Here is a 21035-nt window from a genome sequence, read left to right as displayed (position 1 = left end):
AGCTCAATATCCAAAGCGACGTGTATTAAATATTATACGCGGAGCCGCGGTCCACTCGAGACTGACGTTTGTGTTGAGCTACATCACCCCGCGCTTTGCCCTCGCGGGAAATAGTCGGGCGCGTCTTTGTGGATTTCATTGACTATATCCAGATTTAGAATAAAGTTTTTAATTCTTACTGTACTTAACTTTTACTTTTACTTTAACAATTTGAAATAAATTCTAAATACAATAGTATTGTCACGGCAATAAAATGTTCGAATCCGATCTACTAAGACGAATATTTACACACGACTGAGCAATGAGTTTAGACCTGTCTTGATTGCTTTTGGCTGCTCTGGAGGTTGTATCCAAGACTTTCGTAATTTAGTGCGTCGTCGTCCGTGCGAGGCGCGCTTTATACTTCATTTACATTTCAGAGGGTTTCAAGTTTTTATAATTATTTCTTATAAATTATACGTATTTATAAAATTCAAAATCTGCCACGGTTCAGTAAGTAGATTCTACCGAGAAGAACCGGCAAGAAACCCAGAAGTTACTCTTTTCCACCATTTTAATTACAGAGTATATAAGTAAAGAAATGTATAAAAATTATCAAATTTTTATACATCTTACTAGAAATCAAGAAATACTAAGTCCACGCTTGTCGCTTGTTGCTTATGAAGTTTAAATTTTTTATTAGGCCATGTTAAAAATAACTGTGGAATCTTATTATAGAAACGAATACCGAGCCCCAGGAAGGATGTATTAACTTTGCGAAGTCGGAATCTAGGTGTTATTAGTTTACCTTCCCTCCTCGAGTCTATATAATAATTTGTCATATCAGAATTCAACTTTAAAATATATCCTTTAGGACGAATGACAAAGAGACCTTATGAGTTTCAGACAAGCGTTTTTGTTTTGATTTATTTAATATATGTTCAGGCAGATGGATTGCAAATTTTATTTTCCGAAAATGATTTATTTAAAATTTTAATTTCGAAAAGACGATAATGAGTGCTGGAGACAGACAACGAAACTCTTCGACAAATGAACCGCGATTGCTGGTATTTGCTATTGAAGTTGGGTTCTATTTAGTTAAAATACTTTTATACTTTTTATTGTATTAATGTATACTAAAAGGATATTGTATTTTTTTATCAATAAATTGTAACTTATTAACATTGAAAAGAACGTAGAACCCTTGGTCCTGCGTCTGATTATATTATTTCTATTTACCTCAGGTATTTTATATTCATTTCTAATTATAATATCTTCCTTAACAGCTGCATACTTCTACGTCGGCACGTCAAAATCACCGACCGCATCTGGTTCTCTCCGCCTGCGTGACGAGCGAGGCAGTACGACGCCTCTACGACGGTACCGCGGGGAAGGCATCACACTGTCTCTACCCGACGGAAAGACGCTGCGTGACGTTAACTGGTTCTCCGTGTGGTGTGACGAGTTTTCAGTAAGTTTATATACCTAGTAATCAGAAGGAAATCATAATTTTTAAGCAGATACTATTTGTCTCATAGTTGTGTGTGTCCTGTGTTCAGAGACGGTACGACTAATAACTCACGATGCTAGGAGCCTATTACGTGTACATCTCGAGGCGGCCCGTATTCCGTTAAGCTGTTGACGCTCGTAGCCGATGTTTGAGTTGCTGTAACAACGGTAATATCAAGTCATCGCTACATACGACATCACAGCAGGTCATGATAATGGTCCCTGCGGATACTGGTGATGTGCTGTAGTACAATGAAAGCAGATATGAAATAATAAACACTTTATACACTACAATAACGGTTGCGGTTCTGTTCTCTACGACAAGCTGCAGATTCAGTTGTGATAAAGAGAACAGTGCATATCCCTTTGACGCAGAACATAACAGTGTTCGTAAGCGACGTGCACATCTAATTTGATTTAAATATACATTTTTTTACCGTTTACAAAAATAACATTACAAAAACAGTATCCATTGTAAGCATTACCTAACTCCACCACCCTACCATTATATGGTACAATTACTAAATTAATTAGAATATTTTTAAAATAAATGATAATTCAAACACAAATTCTACTTCCAACAACTTTCCAGTGAAATGGCACAACAGACGAGTCGTAACTCAAGTGAATACTAACATAAATATCAAGTTGAGATGCACCTGCAATGTAAATACCTTTCGAAATATGCAGCTAACTAAACCACGAACTAATATACCTATCTCCCCGTGTAGTGCAAACAGCACAAGATAAACAGCGGCCACGGCGGCGGCGGCGGCGGGCCGGTGTATTGTCTCCGACTTAGCGCATGTCTCGGATGAGATCGCTATCGCGGCCTCGTTGTATTCAATACTCTTATAAAGATGCATTATTCAATAATACTTAGCTGGCGTTTAGATCCCTCCCACATTATGTATCATCTCATTTTAGATTGTACAAAGAAAAATCTTACCAGCTACACTTTTTCGTCAGCGTAATTACATCACAGTGTTATTCTACTCAATTATTACACATTTTAAGATTGTTTAATAAGCAGGCCAACTTTTATTGACTCGGTAATTGCTGCTAGTCTACACTCTGGCAAATGGAGTCTGCTCTAATATTTAGAAATTTGTCTGTTTGTTGTAGTGGACTGTGAGTTGTTCTGTTTATTATATCTATGGTTTTGAACTACTGTAAAATGTAATGAACTCTTGTTTATACCTAATATCTTAGAAATTTCCTTAACTCATCTCCGAGAGTTTTAAATAATATTAGTTTGTATGGTTCATTATGTTTTTTTGCAGCTTTCGAGATTATCTTGGGTTTGGCCATTACAAGGTCATTGGGTCCCTCTGTCAAGTTATTATAATTTCATTCACGTGTCTCAGGAAGTAGGTAAAGCATATCGTTGGTTTATGTTTCACTTAGTGGTAAGGTTGGTTGGTTCGTCCAAGCCGCTCTGAGTAGATACCACCTACTCATTACATATTCTATCGCCAAAGGGCAGTACTTTGTATTATTGTGTTCCGGTTTGAAGGATAAATGAACCTTTTTGTCATCAAGCTGGCGCATAGAGAATGTACATCGTCATGTTCTTGTACGTACCATAATGTATATAAAAATACAAACAATAGAAATAAAAATCTCTTACATACGAGATCGCTATTCGCTATTAATCGTATGTAAGTTAGATATTATTCAAGAAACAATGTATTTATGTTTTGACCCAAAATAAGCGAGTGAATTAATTATAATCTTCATAAAGACCATTAACAGCACCGTAAGCCGGCGCTACACTTAAACTACACTTACACGTCACTAAGCCGAATGTCACTAAATGGCGGAACTCGAGCTTAGAGGCTATTGAGACGAATAACACATTTGCTTTCAATTACGAATATTCCTAACTATGTAAAACTGACTTTAGAATGAGTTTTAAATGAAAATAGATAAATCAATCATAGATACACTAGTGATATACATACATATACCTCTTTTATTTTGGCTATAAAAGTTTGGTAATGACTCTTAATTAATTTATTGATAATAGTTATACGCTATAAGACCACACTACCTCCGTAAGTATGATCGGAACAAATGATATGGAACACTGTAACAACAGTGGATGAGGCCCTGTGTTGAACAATGTGAGGAAACTTTGTAAGGATTCTGCGATACCTGTAACCACCAACTCGTAACAGCTGCTCTTCAAGAACAGCTTCTTTTTACAAAGCAGGGTTATATATTAATCCAAATTTTAGTGAATAAAACCTCATGGCTCCAGAGGCGTAAATTTACATAATAACTTCCCAAACAAGATCATTATTTTAAAAATAAAATATCAATATGTGTACATTGACTCTGCATTAATATGAACTGATACATAGCGGTTTAGTTCGTTAAACCGGCAAACGAAAACTATCGGCTTGTCTCCCTCGAGCTTCAGGAAGCGTTCAGGTCGAGTTGGACGTCTCCGAGGAACATAAACAACGGCAGACAAACACGACGCCAGCTCGCTACGTTCCAGTAAATGACGTGCAGCCGAGATAAACGACCAGTTGTTCAGCTTATCATTATTTAGTTGCCGTTACGAGTACAAGCGCTTAAATAGACCCGACTCGATACAGCGAGATGTTACTGAAAACTTAGAAAAACATACATATTAATAAATTATTAAGCCATGAGAGATGTCATAACATGTATTGATGTATTTACAACGGGTCGTTGTGTTTCATTTTGTTTTCAATAATTACGACATCAGTCTGGTGTGGGTAAAATTTTTGGATTTGTTTGTATTTATTTGATTGTTGATAGTGTTATTTTATTTAGAAATATAAACTTCTCCTACGTGTGGCTCACGCCTCATTCGAAACCGGAACGCGTACCTACAAAGTGTTACCGGTGAGTGATAGCCAAACGGTTACGCACGAGCTGTCTAAACCACCTTAGCAGCGCGTGTTTATATGCAGATTAATAAGGAAGGAATTATAAGGCTGTGACGGGTGACAGGACTCAACTTGACATATTGATTATATGTGTTTAACTACTATATGTATAAAACTAACAATCAAAGCAAAGGTACAAAGACAAGACAAAGACAAAGTATATGTTAACATACTAAGAAATATAAAACAATTTCGAATGAGCGCCACCTCGCTGCCATAAATAATAAGACGTTGCTATCTTTCATTAACAAATGTTCCTTATATTATGTAAATTAGCAATTAAAGAGTCACGCGCTGTAGCGAACGCCGAATATACATTTGTTTATTCCGTCTAAATACAGAGTGTTTGTTCTTTAATACTACACAGTGTTGTACTTTAAAGTATAAATATTAAAAAAGTGCTAACTACTAGTAGTAACATTGGCGCACTCCATCTCACTGGACTATAAAGTTGCTGTTTGGTGGTAGAACAGCTGGATGCTACCTACCCAGAGGGACCTGACAACAAGTAAAGACTGTTGATAATTTTGATAATGGATTCTTTATTGTTATTTATTTGTTTATGTGATCTGTTGGGATGCTTTCTTTTTAATTTATATTTAATTATTATAGAAATTAATTTATTTCCATTTATAAAATTAAATGCTACTTAAATATTGTGCAGGTTTATATGCATCGTATATGTAGAATCTTGTTAAATAATAACAAACGACCGAGGACAGTAAATAAGTAACCAAATGTTCTCAGTCCTGAATCCGAATGATTTTGGAATTAAAAAATAAGAATTAGAATGAACGTTTCCTGGGGAGTTTAGAGGCTTTTTGATTTGAATTAATTAATAATAATAAACAGACATCTTCAAAAGAAATATTTTGATACTTTAGTGTACGAGTACAGCATAATCTTAAGCGTGGCACAGATATGCCTTTGAATATGTATAGTTAGGATTAAGCTCACGCGGTGCAGAGCGATTCGTCCTTCGCTCCCCGAGGATAAACAAAGCGAGTCAGACCAACTAGCTGTCGGTCGAGACTGTACGGGCTGAGGTGGACGCCTAAATAACAGCAACCCCAGAGATAAATTGTACAGATCAAATGAACACAGCTTCATTCCGTTCAAACGGAATGGAAGCTTAAAATATATTTAAGTAGAAATATTTAATATTTAAAATACGAAAATCGTTAGGGTATTGAGATTTTTTTCAACTGTCATTTATGGTCTCTACTCTTGTGGATAATATTTAATTTAATGATAAGAAAACTTCTAATATATACATACGTATATTTTCTTTTCTTTTAAATTAAATTGAGACGTAAAGTAAAAACATTAAACTCTTTTGATAAGTGTATTTTAAGCTGATGTTTATGGAAAAGCGAGACCTCCAACACGGGCGTTTGTGCTAAGTAAGAGGCATCAACACTGTATTTATAAGCTTTTTGTTTATTATATTTATTCAATATGCGCGTACGGGGGTATATTGAATAAAGGAAATATGGAAAAATAAAGCATATCTTTACAAGTGTACTTTAGACACAAGTACCGTGTACGATACGGCTCGGAAACCGGCGTGTGTACAATGAAAACCCAACCATAGTTAAAAAAATATACAAAACATCTTCCGACGAGAGAAGCCGTCCGCCCAGCCGTGGGACACTTTCGTATTTACTTTTGGACATTAGCGTGCCATCGCAAAATATACACATCGCGTATTGTCTCGGCTTCTCAGCCGCGTCTCTGTTGCTCTTTGATTGTTAATTATATTTCAATCTGAGAGCAAAGCACAATACGAGCAGCGATCAAAATAATAACGAGAGCCTCACCGATGCCACTCGAGAGCAATCTCTGGAGAACGCAAACAATGCCAGCGAGCGAATGTGATGTTTACCGAACACTGAGCACTGAGCCCTCCTGCACGGCGCAGCCCGTTAAATGGATTAAGTTAACGCTTTACTAGAACAATGAGATGTTATTAATAGTTTCAAGGGAATATTTGTACCGACAGCTCTTGTGTATTCAAATGTTTTTGATCTTTTCGTATTTAATAATAAAATGGCGAAAGTATCTATAGTAATGAATGAAGATAGATGTTCTTGTGATGGCTTATAGAAAGAAAAAACTAAACTTATATACATAAAATGTCAAATATACCAGAAGGGCTCAGTACATATTACTTTTTGAGTAGCTGCGCCTTGTAGTTTCACACGCAGATGAGACTACTGACGTGACGAGCGGGAATTTCGTGTTCTGGTGTACACGTATAAAGGGAAACGTTTAAATTCGCAGGGAAATCAATGTCTGACCCGCGTTAAAGAACGGCCCCAATTACTGGATGGACTTGTTAATGTTGATGAAATTGTTGCAACATTTTTTACTTTTTTTATTTCTTTTTACTAAGGAGGGAAATACGTGCGATCACGATATACGTCTAATATAAGATTGTTTTATTGTTATAGAAATGTTATCTGTTTAAATATATTTAATCGTTTTATGTTATTCTCAGCAATTTAACGATTCAGGATGTTCGAATAAAAAATCATCTAAATTCACAGGTAAACTTCGGTTCCGTGGACATTCCTCGCTCGTTGGAGTACCCCAAGCCCGCGAAGGTAGCGGCGCTGCGCGGTGTGCACGGCGTGTCCTCGGACGCCATCGTTGTGGTGGACGCGCAGACGCTGCTCATACCGAACTTCTCCTACGACGGGGAAGCCCCTGGTATGTTAACTTTATCTATTTTATTTTAATGACACTACATATTGAAGTGAGCCACTTTATTTCCGATTAATAGATTGCTCGGCGATAAAATAAAATAGTGGAAAATATTTAATGATATATTGTTAAATAGAATATGATAGATAAGTCGCTTTTCGCCTCCCACGTGGCCTACGCTAGCAAACCTTAGGAAAAGTGGGTCTATCTTCTAAGTTGCACTCCTAATAAATATTTTTATTTATTACAGAATAGTAAAAAACTACTTTAGGGTATTTGCGAAGTCATTTTATCCGATTCAATCGAATTTGATCTTTATTCGGCTGTAAAATTAATTTAAAATTTTATTAATTTTGACCTTGGCTGTTCAAATTACTAAAATTTGTATCAATAAAACGTGGACTAAATTATATGTATTTTCACATCAAATTTTGATATATTCTCACACTAAAACTAGGGCTGAGGTGCTGGAAAAAAATAGTACGTAAGAAAACATTTATCAACGAGATTTATATCAAATATTACTAAGCTACTGTAGTTTAGCAGTAAAGGTTCGACCGAAGGTTCCTGTTTGAGGATAGCAATTAAGTTATGAGGATATATGGAAAATAAAACGAGGATATAGGCGTGGCTTGGTTCATGTGTGTACTAAAATATTTAATACAGGATTTAATTACCTCGCAAATGAAAAGTCTGAATCAGCTGTAGTTACGCGCAGTAAATTAAGCAATGTAATCACCGAGCCACATTTGACTTATCTAAAAGAGATAACACGACGAATATAATGTTTTCTCTAAAGTTACATACTATTATTAAATCTGATTCGGAAGTTATTCCATACACCAATTTGGTAAAATATTATGAGGCTAAGGAAAAATGTAAATGCTGGATCGACTTCACATTTTCGCTACTGAAATAATCATGCAAGCGTGCTTCCCTGCCACCAATTCTGAAAAAATAGTCGAGATACATTATATAGAGGCATTATAATGTACCGGGTTCATATTCCTACATCATCATTTAGAATGGTATATATAAATTTACATAAATACTTTTAAAAATATAACCTTAGATACTGAAAGATAATATCAGAAACCCATCCACAAAAATCTTTTAAAACTAATATTGAAAATGTCACAAAGTAATCAATGAGAGTGCATCATCTCGCGACAGCGCGTTACTGATGTTCTGTGACGCGAATAAAATTCCTGGTGGTCGGTGCAGCTGACTCGCGGGAGACTGTCTGTCTGAGAGCGGGAAGTTTAGTGTCCTGCGCGATCATACTATACTGACTGAGAAGTGATGTGCACAAGTGTGGACGCAACACAATGTTATGAAATAAAGCCAAATGAATGATGTAAATTTACTATTTGATAGTAGTACTGTTACCTGGTGAATATTATCTATTATATATTTATCAGGTGAGCAATTAATACTTAATCGAGATGGCTTTGTCTCGACGTGAACGAGTTATTCCGATGTATCGCAATTCGCAACGAACAATACGAAACGACACAGATTTTATAATTGCTGTCGCATTTGCAGAGATCACGTCTTAAACCCGATGACCCAGTTTCTCTTCTGAAATATCGGACAAAGTTCCATACGATGATAATATCTGATTATACTCTATCAATACCGCATATGAGAACTGCGGCGCGGCCTAAAAATGATTAAAATTTTATTTTCGAAAATGATAAGTATTAATATTATCGATTGATTCTATTACGAAATACGAATATAATAAAGAAACATTTGTATCCAAAATTAACATCTTCAGATGGCTCACCTTAACCTGAGGCGACCCGCATATTAAATGTATGTCTAATCCTTGAATCACGGCTGTCGCAACAGCCAACGTGTTCGTAGCCAAATTAGCGCGAACCACGCTGCAATCGAGAGCACATCCTTTCCACGTCACAGACACGGGCGCCGACGCGGTCACATTTAACGGCAATTTAACCGTCGGCGGGTTAACGTCGTAGTCCGCGCGGTCCGCGCTCGCGTCAAATAACAATAGAGAACTTTTTTCATTTTACTAGTATTGTTCAACGCATTCACTTTTTAAAGGCAATTTCACTCGCAATACGACCCGGGGTCCAATCTACCCAAAGCTGCACGAGTCGCTTTTAAATTGTATCAGGTTTCGCGCTCGAAAAGTAAATGTAAATTATATATACGAGTATGCAAACGAAAAAATGAAACGGAGTTGTCCTCTTATTATGCCTCGCGGGACAATCGTTATGTTCATGAAAACAATCTGTGCGTTAAGCCAGCTCTTCAATATTTATTTTACGTAAACCGGATTTCGATTTATAATAGTTATGATCACATCATATCTTTTTTTCAATTTAAGCAAACGTATTACAAAAATATAATTAGTATCCTGCTTAGGATTCAATAGACGTACGTATTCTCATTTTTAGCATATACGTATCGGTAAATATTACGGTCCTAAACATCAGCTGTGCAAAAATATTCAGGTTAATCTAGACAGAATTTATCTTCGACGTCCTTCCTAAGCCCCTTTTAGAACTTTAAACATTACACCTCATTCTGAAAGCCATGTCGGCAAACTGTCTTCATCCGGCTCCGATATGACGGTAATTTGCCGAAGCGTGAACATAACATTATTCAATATAAAATTGTCTAAGAGGCCGTTTACATGACACGAGATTTCACTCAGAAAATCGTGAACATGATTAATTGTACGATTATTGTCAATATCTTATTCAGTATCGTTTAATGTTCACACACGTGTAGTGTTACCTTCCTTCCTCTTGTGTTGTCTGTTGAGAGCTTATTTCACGACACTGCTCCAAAGCACAGTGATGCACACATTATTTTTGGTTAGATCTTAATGATCTCTTAGCAAATAAATATAATTGCAGACGAATACATTCAAAGGCGATTTAAATGCAAAGTTCCTTGTTTTGACTTATTCATTTTGAAGTATATAGTTTCATAAGAAAGTAATCTATCCACACGCACTTACACGGGAAACCTTAGAGTTTACTTGTGCGACGACATCGGGCGTGCAGTGTCGTGACATGCGCCCGGACCGATGCTCGATAAGCTCCAGCCATAGTGATTGCCTCCTGCCGGCTGCCGGCGGCGAATGTATCGGCTATGATCAAACCAATCCACTTTATAATACCCCGTCGAGATATGATCGCGATATACACGGCTCCCCTTTACCACACTTGGTTAAACGGAATTTAGGTTAATATTTTCTTGGAGGTCGGTAGAGGAGAACATAAATCAATTGTAGAATAGCTTTTCGCTTCGCTACGGGCAGGCATTTTCCAAGGGAGGAATTTGTTCCGACGAGTGAGAAAAACACTCGAGTACAGAACATCCTTGACTGACTGTTTGATGTAACGGATAAATATATAGAATATATTCGCCAATTCAAAAATTCATATTAATAATTGTTTTTATAATATTATACCAAAATACCCGTTGTTTGATATAAATTTCACGGTAAAAGAATGGCGAGTTATTTAGTTACCGAAAGTTTAGTGTATTGAGATCAATATATTTAGTTCCAAAGTAAATAATAAATGACAATATTACAACAGATGCTAAGTTCTGGGTGGGTCGCGGCGACAAGCCGTCCCCGCAAGGCATCCGCATACCCGACGAGAACGGCAAGGAGTCGCCGCTCCGCAAGTATGACAGGAAAACAATCGTCCTCACATTACCTGGAGTGAGTATATCTTGTATACTACATCGCTGTAAAGAGAAATGTAAGAGAGAAATCTGTGTAATGTACTGAAAAAAATATGAAATTTTAGGTGTTTATTTGCATCGTAATAGTTTAAGTTTTAAAATGAAAAACGTTTAAAATTAATTTAAAAAACTAAGTATTGCAAAAAATCTAGAGGCTCACTGATACTACCCATGTTCAGGTTATAATACTAAAATACATTTAAAATTTTCCATCAGGAATTGACGGTATTCGACATCGGTCACTTCGCGGTGTGGTGCGAGGCGTTCACCGTGAACTTCGGTCACGTGGTTCTGCCGAGAGCCACGCTAGTCAACGTGCCGCCCAGTCTCAAGATGCTCGGTGTTTCCCCGCAGGTTCGTTAACACCCTTATTTTATTCACTCAATTATATCATCGATTTAATCACTTTAAAATAGGGAGTTTTTCAAAGAACAGCTATATTTATTTTTAAGGAATTGTAGCTTCTCATTTCATTCCATTTAAATTAAGCGTAACGTTGTTGGTAGATGTGGCGACGACAATAGCTCAAGAGGCTAGGATTGAATCTGCGACTTTCTCATTACTTAAAGACCGACATATCCTTCAGATATTAATCGTGTCAGAATAATTAATTAAACAACAATATTTAAATTTAAGTAGCCGATCAAATTGGCTACCTGATGGTAGATAGTTCCTATCGCCCATAGACAATAATATTAAGAAATATAGAAGACATTTTACACCATTTATGTGTCGCCAACCTAAAGATCTGAGATGTGATTACACTGGCTCACTCACCATTCAAGTTCATTCATTCATATTTTAGAAAATAATCATATATTATGTGGTGCACTATTTTGTCCGTTGATGATATTGCACCTTGGTTAGTGCCGACAACAAGTGCACAAAGGTTCAATTTAATTTGACAAACGGTTTCTCAACGCTTAGGATAAAATAAGAACATATAATTATGTACATATCTTATATATTAATAGCGTAAGCCGACTTATGTCCCCGTGGTTATGGAACAATGCCCATGAAATATCGGTTGTAGTTCTTTCAATCATTTTGAAGACCTCTAGCCGTAGATGTGTGGAAAATTAAAGAATATTCGTGAATGAAATTTAGTAAATTAAGTTATTTAAAGTTACGATTTAACAGATATTTAATTTTACTAAAAAAAACGAATGTAAAACGTGCAAACAGACGTCGTCAGCTTGCAAATTAAATCAAAACAAAGCCCGTCATAGGTTTCGAAATTTGCAAAAATCTGTTGAATAAACGCAAAGTTTCGCGTGCGACTCACTAGTATATGTAATTATTGTATCTTTAACTAAAAGTTCTTTGTATTGTAATCCGTCACTCACCTCATGTTTGCATATCGATATTATCGCTATGTCGAACTGAAAACGCTTCCATACGAAGTGCCTTTTAGAAATATCTCGAATATTTATAGAATCACGATCGTCTGATCCCAACGTTGCGCTTGAATATATTTCATCGTTCAATGTTACTGAAGCCTTGATAAATTCCCAAAGTGTATAATTTCCAAACACATTTTTCATACTGATTTATAAATAACCTTGCAGAACGAATTGCTTTAACAAAAATAATTTAGATTGAGGCATGACCATAGTTTTAATCTAACCGTTCTAGACTTGGATTCATGACCTCTGTGTTCAAATAAGGCTTGAAGTTTGGAAATGACCAGATTCTTTGTATGGAAAATTAATTAATTTGGTATTCTTATATAAAAAATGTGACCGATTTGGTGGTTGACTGAATTAAGTAGAAGATCACTTTTATTCTTCTTGTAATATCTGATTGTGAGTTTCTTATGCGGATTGTTTTCAGATAGTATTTTATTTTTCGTAAACGTTGGTAGTTTTTACATTATCATATAAAGACAACTAGTAATTGTTATAGATTTAAGAATTCTGTCAAAAATAAGTAATAAAAGCATGTTAGGACTATATTTTATATGTATGTAATATATGTGTAAAATGTCGCTGGTCCATCTTTTACTGGTCGTATCTTTACCGAGATGATCGACGAAGTCACATTTCTACAGTATACTCATATTTGTTTAGTCGAAATGTTTCTAGGACTCGATAAGTAACGCTATAATCAAGCCATTACTAAGTTCTGTATTTATTGACCGAGTGACCCATATTCACATTATGCGTTGGCTTAGTGCCAAAAAAGATAGTCATAAAATCTGATCAAGATTAGTGGAGTGTGGTCTTAATTAATTTTGGTGCAACAGTAAATTTATTGATACTGTAGTGGAATACGTAGAGTACAACCAACGCTGTATGTTCACGTGTTTCATTTTATTTTTCATGTGACAGAGAATCTAATGATCGGGAATTGTAAATTGATTCAAATTACAATACAATATATTTCAAAGAAGCATATCTTTTTTTTCGACTTCAAAATCTATCGTTATTGAAAAATTACTCGTAAAATAAATTAAACTGTTCAAACAAGAAGTTATTATAATAAGTAACTGTAATAAAATATTCCATATACAGAATTTTTATGTCAATCTGTCGATTTATTATTTATTCCAAATTAGGAAAAAAGTTTGACCTCGAATATAGATTAATTGGCAATTAAGTAAGTAGTCAAATTGAATATCACATTCCTTAAACCTGACGTACTCTCTTTGGCGGTATCAGTTATCCCGGCATTGCGGCAGAGCAGTGGAGGCTCGAGGTTCCATCTCCCAGTACACAAGGATCAGTTGTGGCAAGTGGTGTTGTCCGATCGGACATTGAGCGGAGCGATCCAATCTAGTACTCTTGTCGGATTGCGCTAATTCGAATTTCTCGTCCTATCGGGTCAAGGAGGGTTGGTATTAGACGACAGATGTCCCCTAAATCGTTTACATGTATTTGTAAAAACAATATTCTAAAAGAATACCAACAGAGTATTCACAAAATATACGAGTGTGACGTATGTAAATAATTGACTGTCACCGGCTTTGTCATACTACGTATCTTTAGAATGTATCGGCTATTTGAAATTATATTCCCATATTTGGGCAAGAGGCTTTTACTTTTAAGAAGTATTAGATTGAGAAGAATTAATAGCGCAAAGGCTTACGGGCCGCCTAACGATGTAATCAGTCGTAGGTTCGACCCTGAATCATTGGTCTATTGTCGTCCCCACTCCTAAAAAAAAACCTTAAAGCTTAATTGGACTGGTAAATGGAAATATTAGTTATTCCTTAAAAAGGGGAATTTCCACTTTTCTTTTTCTTTTTAATTTAGAAAAAATTGAACACGCAGCTCTATTACAATTCATCTGACGCTTGCAGGTTTCCTAAGGATGTTTTTATTTGACGCCGAGTACGGGATAACTTATAATGATAAATTAAATACATATAAACCATACATATTCATTGAATATATAAGGTAATATTTATTCCTAAAGTTGATATTAGACATTCACTCTGAAGAACGTTCATTCGAGTGAATATAAATTTTCATGCCGAATGTCAATCTTCAACATTGTAGGATTGATTCACTAATGAATTCATTTGTCACTTTTTCTCATTAGAATTTATGTTTATGTGCGGCGAAAGACTGAGGGTTCAAAATGAACGTAAAAGGAAACGTATAATTTCAACTTCTTCTAACAATTCGAGTAATCCACGACAAACAAATACATTATAAATAGGCGAGCATTCATTTATAGTAACTCACTTGCATTGTAAAGTTAATGTCACTTGAATCTGGACCACGGTCGCCGGCTCACACGTACCATTATTTATGAGTATCATATAATATAAACATAGCAATAATAAATAGTTTTATTTCACGTTCAAATCTATTAATTATAATTGCTAAGTCGTGCTAGATGTCTTCGAGATAATAATTCAACGTAGTGTTTAGTTCTCTGCACCCACTGCAGTATTACTATATCGTAAAGCCTTTATGATGCCCGTCCTGACCTTTTTGCGTCCACGGCCGCCAATCTCGACGGAGATGAGCCAACTCTGCTGATACTTTAGCGTATAGCAGTGTGCGCTGCATCTATTCTCTCTTATAAAATATATTTTTGATCAGATTACCTACTCCTCCAACTTTCATGAAGTCATTTTTTTATGATATGGTTTGGAGTGGTGGAGTAAGTGGTCACCGCCGCCCATAGACAAGTGCGTTGTAAGAAATAACTAACCGAACCTAATCATTCCTTACATCGCCAATGCGCCACCTTGAGAACTAAGGTGTTATGTCCCTTGTGCTTACTTAGCCTTCAAACCGGAACTAAAAAATACTGAGTACTGCTGTTTGGTGGTAGAATACCTGATGAGTGAGGGGTACCTACCTAGACGGGCTTGCACTAGTTTGTCTAAAACGATTAAAATAATCATGACAACAAAGGAACGGGTCCACGGTTACTTCGGTCGTTGTCTTGATTAATTTTGTTACACCGGAAAGAAATCGTTATTTCAAAGGGATTTTATACAGCAACGACATTGTCAATTTGTTCAAAATGAAATATTACGAAGTTAATCCGGGATTTAAGTGAAAATTTACAAATGGCCGTCAGAATTTACAAATTGTTTTAGAAGCAGACTGGTAACGCGCGGACACAAATAGCTCTAAATGCAATTAAATGAAACCGCAACTGTTTCGAATTTCATTTTAGATATATTGTCCACAATACGCGCTCACCGTACAATACAATACCGTTCCCGTGTTTGTATCTTAAAAAATCTTTATCTTCGAAACTGAACAACTAAGGATAACACAAGTCATGATTCCACATTAAGGATTTTACACTTTTTAAGTGGTGGCGGTTTTTTATCACACACTGTAGTTGATACAATATAAAGTTATAACAACCCACGAATGAACTCCTTCCTACCTCGCTACGGACGAGGCTCGGACCTTGTTCACAATGTGGTACATGTATATAATATTTCGTGTAGTTTTTTCTGGCATATGATTTTTCATGATGATTGATTTCATAAATATTATAGATATACTCGAAGTTTTCAATAAAGTCCGAGAAGACTCATAACTCAAGTTATAATTTAGATCAAAATTTTAACCGACTTCAAAAGTAACAAAAAAATCAATAATCGGGTAAAAATAACTGGATTTATGTTAAAATATTCAATAAGTAATACGTAAAGGTTTGAAGTCGATGCTAATCTCCGGAAGGACCTCGTTTATCTCTTAAAACCGTTACATAATGTATCTTTAAGGCAGGATTCGTTCGGTAGTTTTAAAAGGAGAGGTCATTAGCGTTTGCCCGATGAGAGCGCATCCTCGACGCTCCGGCTTAAATTAATTAAATCACATTTGCTGGAATCGTTTGGACTCGCTCCAAGCTGCGGATTGAGGAAGAAATGACTTGAACAGTCCAAATGTTTGCGGATGCTTCATTAGGGAATGTAACTCGGGGAAATGAAACGCCGATTACTACACCAGCGTGGCTTGCAGCGATATTCGTAGGTCTATCACAACCGAACGCGGCATTTAATTGTTACCGTCAATCTTAAAACTAACATCATTGTTTTTTTTTTTTTTTATAAAGTTATACGTAATGAAATGATACTAGTTAGTATCAGACTAAAGCAACTTCTTTGGAAAAATTAGTTGTTAACCGATATTAATACAAACATAATACACATTGAGCGGATTTACCCGTACGAGCAACAGCACCTCTGAATTTTTAACATATTAATACAAAATTATATCAAACAATGTGTTTTGTTTTTCAAAGCAAAGTCAAATATATTTAAAGAATTATTTTATATATAATCATATATTAAAAAGTTCGTTTAAATGTATGTTTATTTATTCCCGGCATACGATTAACACATTTAATTACGGTCTTTACTAAGTGTCTTAAAACTATTGTTATTGTAAGGTATTTACCGTAACACCGAAAGTTACCTCATTGAAACGTGTAATATATACAGTTACGATTAAACTTGTGTAGCAAATAAATGTATTTTTAGTCTTTATTTTTGAAAGTGGATATTTCTCGTAAGAACACCTCGTGCTTTATTTTATTACTACGGTTCATTATTAAAACGACTTGTATTAATACACACTATATATTTTTTATTACATTTAATATCCTTTTAGAGTATTCAATGTAAGTCTTCAGCTGCGAACCGAGCCGATATAACATGTTATTGTAAAAATTATAAAAAAAGTAAAATTTAAATATACTAAACCTGATTTGAGTAGTCGATAAAATTTATTCGTAAAATATATTTGTATTCAATTGCACAAATCATAAAAATTATGTTTTGTGGAATTCGGGTATTCTAAAGGTATTTTCTAGCGCCGTCTTATCAACAGGGATCAACGGTTACTGTATTACAGGCAGCAACAAAAGATTATACTCATCATTACATACGTAGTTACTGTATAAAGTCTCAAATAAATATAAACCTCACCCTGATAGCGTCAGAGTATTCGCATCAATTAATGAGATGATTTTATCGCATTTAGCTTGAAGTATAATAATGTAATGCGCTCAAAATTAATAATTAAATTCAAAGATATCAAATAAACATTAATTGAAATACGAACGACAGTGAGCAATAAATTTTACAGATATGCGATTAATACGAAGTTCCAATTGGCATAAAATAATCAATAAACAAAATGGAGGATTAATTTAAAAGCTTCGACATACATCCTCTGCAACTCCGAACAGCCTTCGCGCGTGACGGCGATATAATTGATTTACAAATATAATAATTTAGTAACACGTATTGAATAAGCACTGCAAGTCTCCTCTCGGCGGTCGTGATACGTCTCGGGCTAATTATACGCACACTTGATGCAACCTCTTTCATCAAGAACCTTTTTAGATTGACACACATACTCGAAAGATCTAACGAAATTACAAACTTTCAAAATAACTTAAATATTGCGTACTGTGAAGCACGAACTCTCGAGAGAAGGTTAAAGTTCATCAATTTATATTATCATACTCCACAAATATCAAACACAATGTCAGCGGAATGTATCTGACAAATCACCCAACCCCATACACCACCCATCACCCATCCCATCGGATATCGCTCTAGACTCTGAGCGGAGCTTTCCTGTTGCAGAGCCGCAACAAGGCGCTGTCCGGAGAGACGACACACGCACCCCCCCGCTCCCGCAAGCCCCTCGCTCGCCTCGACGCCACCACCTACCGTCCCCCGCACCTCCGCGCCGGCCCTCCCGCCACCCTCGAACAGCCGGCCACCCACGCGCACCACCGCCGGGCGGACCAGTTCACTCCGTCTCAGCACCAACTAATCCCGACCGATACCCGATCCAAAGAAAAAAACTTTGAAATACAGCGCTCCGAAGAGATAGAACAGACGAGCTTCGAGCCGCAGTATCAGGATGATTTACAAAACTATCAGCAAAAGGAACACACCCTCACCCCAAGAATACACCCTCAACAGGCGGTTGCGGAACAACGAGCGGTAGACCACTTGAATCAACGACACTACCAAGTTCAGAATAATCAGTACCAGCAACAGTCCCGAAATCAGTTATATCATAACGCGCAGCTCCAACAGCAACCTATCGACCGCACGACAGAGGACCTGCTGTATCAGCAGCAGTTTTACGAGCAGCAGCGCCGAGCGCTCGAGCGAGAGTTGCAACAGTATCGCCAAATTCAGTACCAACGAGAGCCGCTACAGTATCAGTTGCTCCCTTACAACCCCGACCAGTTTCAGGGAGGTAGAAGGAGCTACCGCCACGTTGACCTTGACCTAGTTGCGGGGTCGGGGTCGCAGTGAGCGTCTCCCGCGGTCGATGAACGATCGTGCAACGCCGCATCGAGCATCGTTGCGAAATCAATCATCCTTTCATCTTCCATTTCGAGACTGTGGTCAGTCAGCGGCTCGTTTCGACACGCTCGATTGGCCAATCCGCGTATAAATAAACAAACCGATGAAGTGTGCCCTTCTAAACGTTCCTCTTACTCGCAGCCTTGGAAACATCTGCAGTCGGGTATGCCGCTTAGATTAAGACAGCATTATTTCGATGTAAGACATCCTGCCATTAGCATTATAATACGTGTGTGTTACGTATTGGCTGGCCAGTAATATTTTAAATTATAAGATTGTGATTTCGATTGTGATAACCGTTGTGCAATACGATTATAAGGCATTATTTTACTCTACACGAAAGTATAAATTTATAAACTCTATGAAGTTTCAAATGCTTTTACTAATAGCTACTGATTACTTTGGAAGTAAATGCAATTTTAAGAATAAGTACATTCATATATGAAATGTCATCGTGAGATGTTATGGTAACGGCCATATTTAATAAGCCAGTCTTAATCAACTTTTGCGTTAGAATAGAGTTACTATACGATAAATGTCTAATATAAAAATACGCATTACATTTTAACGTGTGAGAAAATAATAGGGACGTTATTATTTTGAGATCACAATGTAATATATTATATATTCCTTCACTTGTATTGCTTACTTTGAAAGAATACGTCGCACAAACAATCCTTGCTAATTTACTTTCTCTTACGAACTCGCATTCACCTGTGATAGAATAAATATTCTTCAACTTAGAACTACGTCATTGGAATAACATGAACTTGTTACTGTATATTTTTGATTTACTTAGTTAAAGCCTTGTAGATATTATTATTTTAGTAGTCTAGATGTAGTTCCTGACTTGCACGTAACCTTTTGCTTATAAGTTTATATATGTATATCTGTAGATACATATGTCTTTAATGTGTATATTCTCATAAATGCAGATAATCTGCTTTCATTCATTCATATTTTTTATACTTTTATACTTAACAATAAAAGCAACGAATACTCTTAAGTAATAAAGCTTGCCAAATAATTCGCCTTTAATTTATTCCTCATTTTCATAAATCAATCATTTTTTATTTATCTTTGCCTTGATATAGTGGTTGTTTATTCATTTTCGAAGAATATTTGCGTTAATGGCCAGTGTCATACAATCCTGTAGATTTATTAAAAATATCGTCTAAATAGCAGCTGTTTTCCAGCAGTTTTATTAACTTGATATCTAATTTAATATTCAAAACATTGTTATATTGAAAAAGTTTATCAATATAACCCGCCCTGCTGTTGCGTAATGCAACATTCCCGACTAAAGGCGAGATGGAGTTATATTTACTGTTCGTCCGTCCGTGGTTGTAAAAAGTCTGCAAATAGTTACGGTTTACATATGTGTGTGATCTGTCTCCCGCACAATGAGGCTGATTAATCTTCGAACCTCTTTCCTCGTATAATTCAACACAACTTGTTAATAATATAAAAAAAACAATGAAGAAATATATATCGCAGAAAACAGACCTTAATATTAAATTATCTAATTTCCACAATCAGTTTGGCTATTTATTATTAATAATATTAAGACAATTACAAGGATAGTCTATGATAATAGATTGACTGAAAGCGACGCTCGTTCGGGCTCAACTACTAAATCGTAAGATTAAAACACGCAATAAAATACATATATGAACGTAAGGGATGTTCGGTAAATTAGCTTCAATTCTTCAAGCAAGCCGAAGCGTGAAGCGACGGCAGTGCTGTTGGCTTTGTTTGAGCGAGCCGTAAAGCAAACGCTCGTGGGAGAAATGCTAACAGCGTCGACTAACCATTTATCATTCTTTTGTTTCTTCATTAATTTCCTTTGAACTTCATTATTTTTAAGACGATAACCGTATCAAAATTCTGACTCTACGACTTAGTACGTTATGACTTTATGCTTGTTTAACGTTAAAATAGCTTTCATATTCAACAGCATATCTAATTTTCTTAACATCGCCAACTAACTTGTGCGAAGGAAATCAATATTTAGTCTAACTTCGTATAACTTACGTTTCAACTTGATGGTTCTGATGATTAGCTTGTTGGGATCACAGCTGGAACGGTCCAGCGACTTGGACACGTAAATCTTAACCAAAGATTACGGGTTTGACCCTGGGCAGGCAAAACTGAGATTTCAGTGCTTAAAATTGTTCACAAACTGAATAAGTTTGTTATGAACCTTAATATAATAGCTCGTAAAACAAAACAATAAAAAAATATTACATTTCTAAGCTTAAGATTTAAATAAATATACGTACATAACTAAAATTTTGAATGAAGATTAAACTAAAATCTAATGTCCAGCCAGGCCAAGCGACGGATATCTCAGAGCGCGAACCCATTGGACACAT

At 36.0% G+C, this 21035-nt stretch overlaps 1 protein-coding gene across 7 annotated transcripts in view; it reads left to right on the top strand.

Moving 5' to 3' along the window:
- LOC125073203 (protein Skeletor, isoforms B/C) overlaps positions 1–21035 on the top strand; it is a 72712-nt gene that overhangs the window by 32453 nt on the left and 19224 nt on the right. For 5 of the 7 annotated variants that reach the window (XM_047683930.1, XM_047683932.1, XM_047683933.1 and 2 more), the window contains exons 3-6: positions 1266–1450; positions 6962–7124; positions 10700–10827; positions 11067–11204. In XM_047683930.1, the coding sequence (XP_047539886.1) occupies positions 1266–1450; positions 6962–7124; positions 10700–10827; positions 11067–11204 (614 nt within the window). Of the gene's footprint in view, positions 1–1265; positions 1451–6961; positions 7125–10699; positions 10828–11066; positions 11214–17922; positions 19021–21035 lie in introns of those variants that run through there. The other 2 variants (XM_047683936.1, XM_047683937.1) reach the window with 2 other exon arrangements.

This window comes from Vanessa atalanta, chromosome 23 (genome assembly GCF_905147765.1).
Source record: "Vanessa atalanta chromosome 23, ilVanAtal1.2, whole genome shotgun sequence".
In the NCBI taxonomy this organism is placed as follows: domain Eukaryota; kingdom Metazoa; phylum Arthropoda; class Insecta; order Lepidoptera; family Nymphalidae; genus Vanessa; species Vanessa atalanta.
The sequence above is the reverse complement of the archived record's forward strand: the minus strand, read 5'-3'. Positions and strand labels throughout refer to the sequence as shown.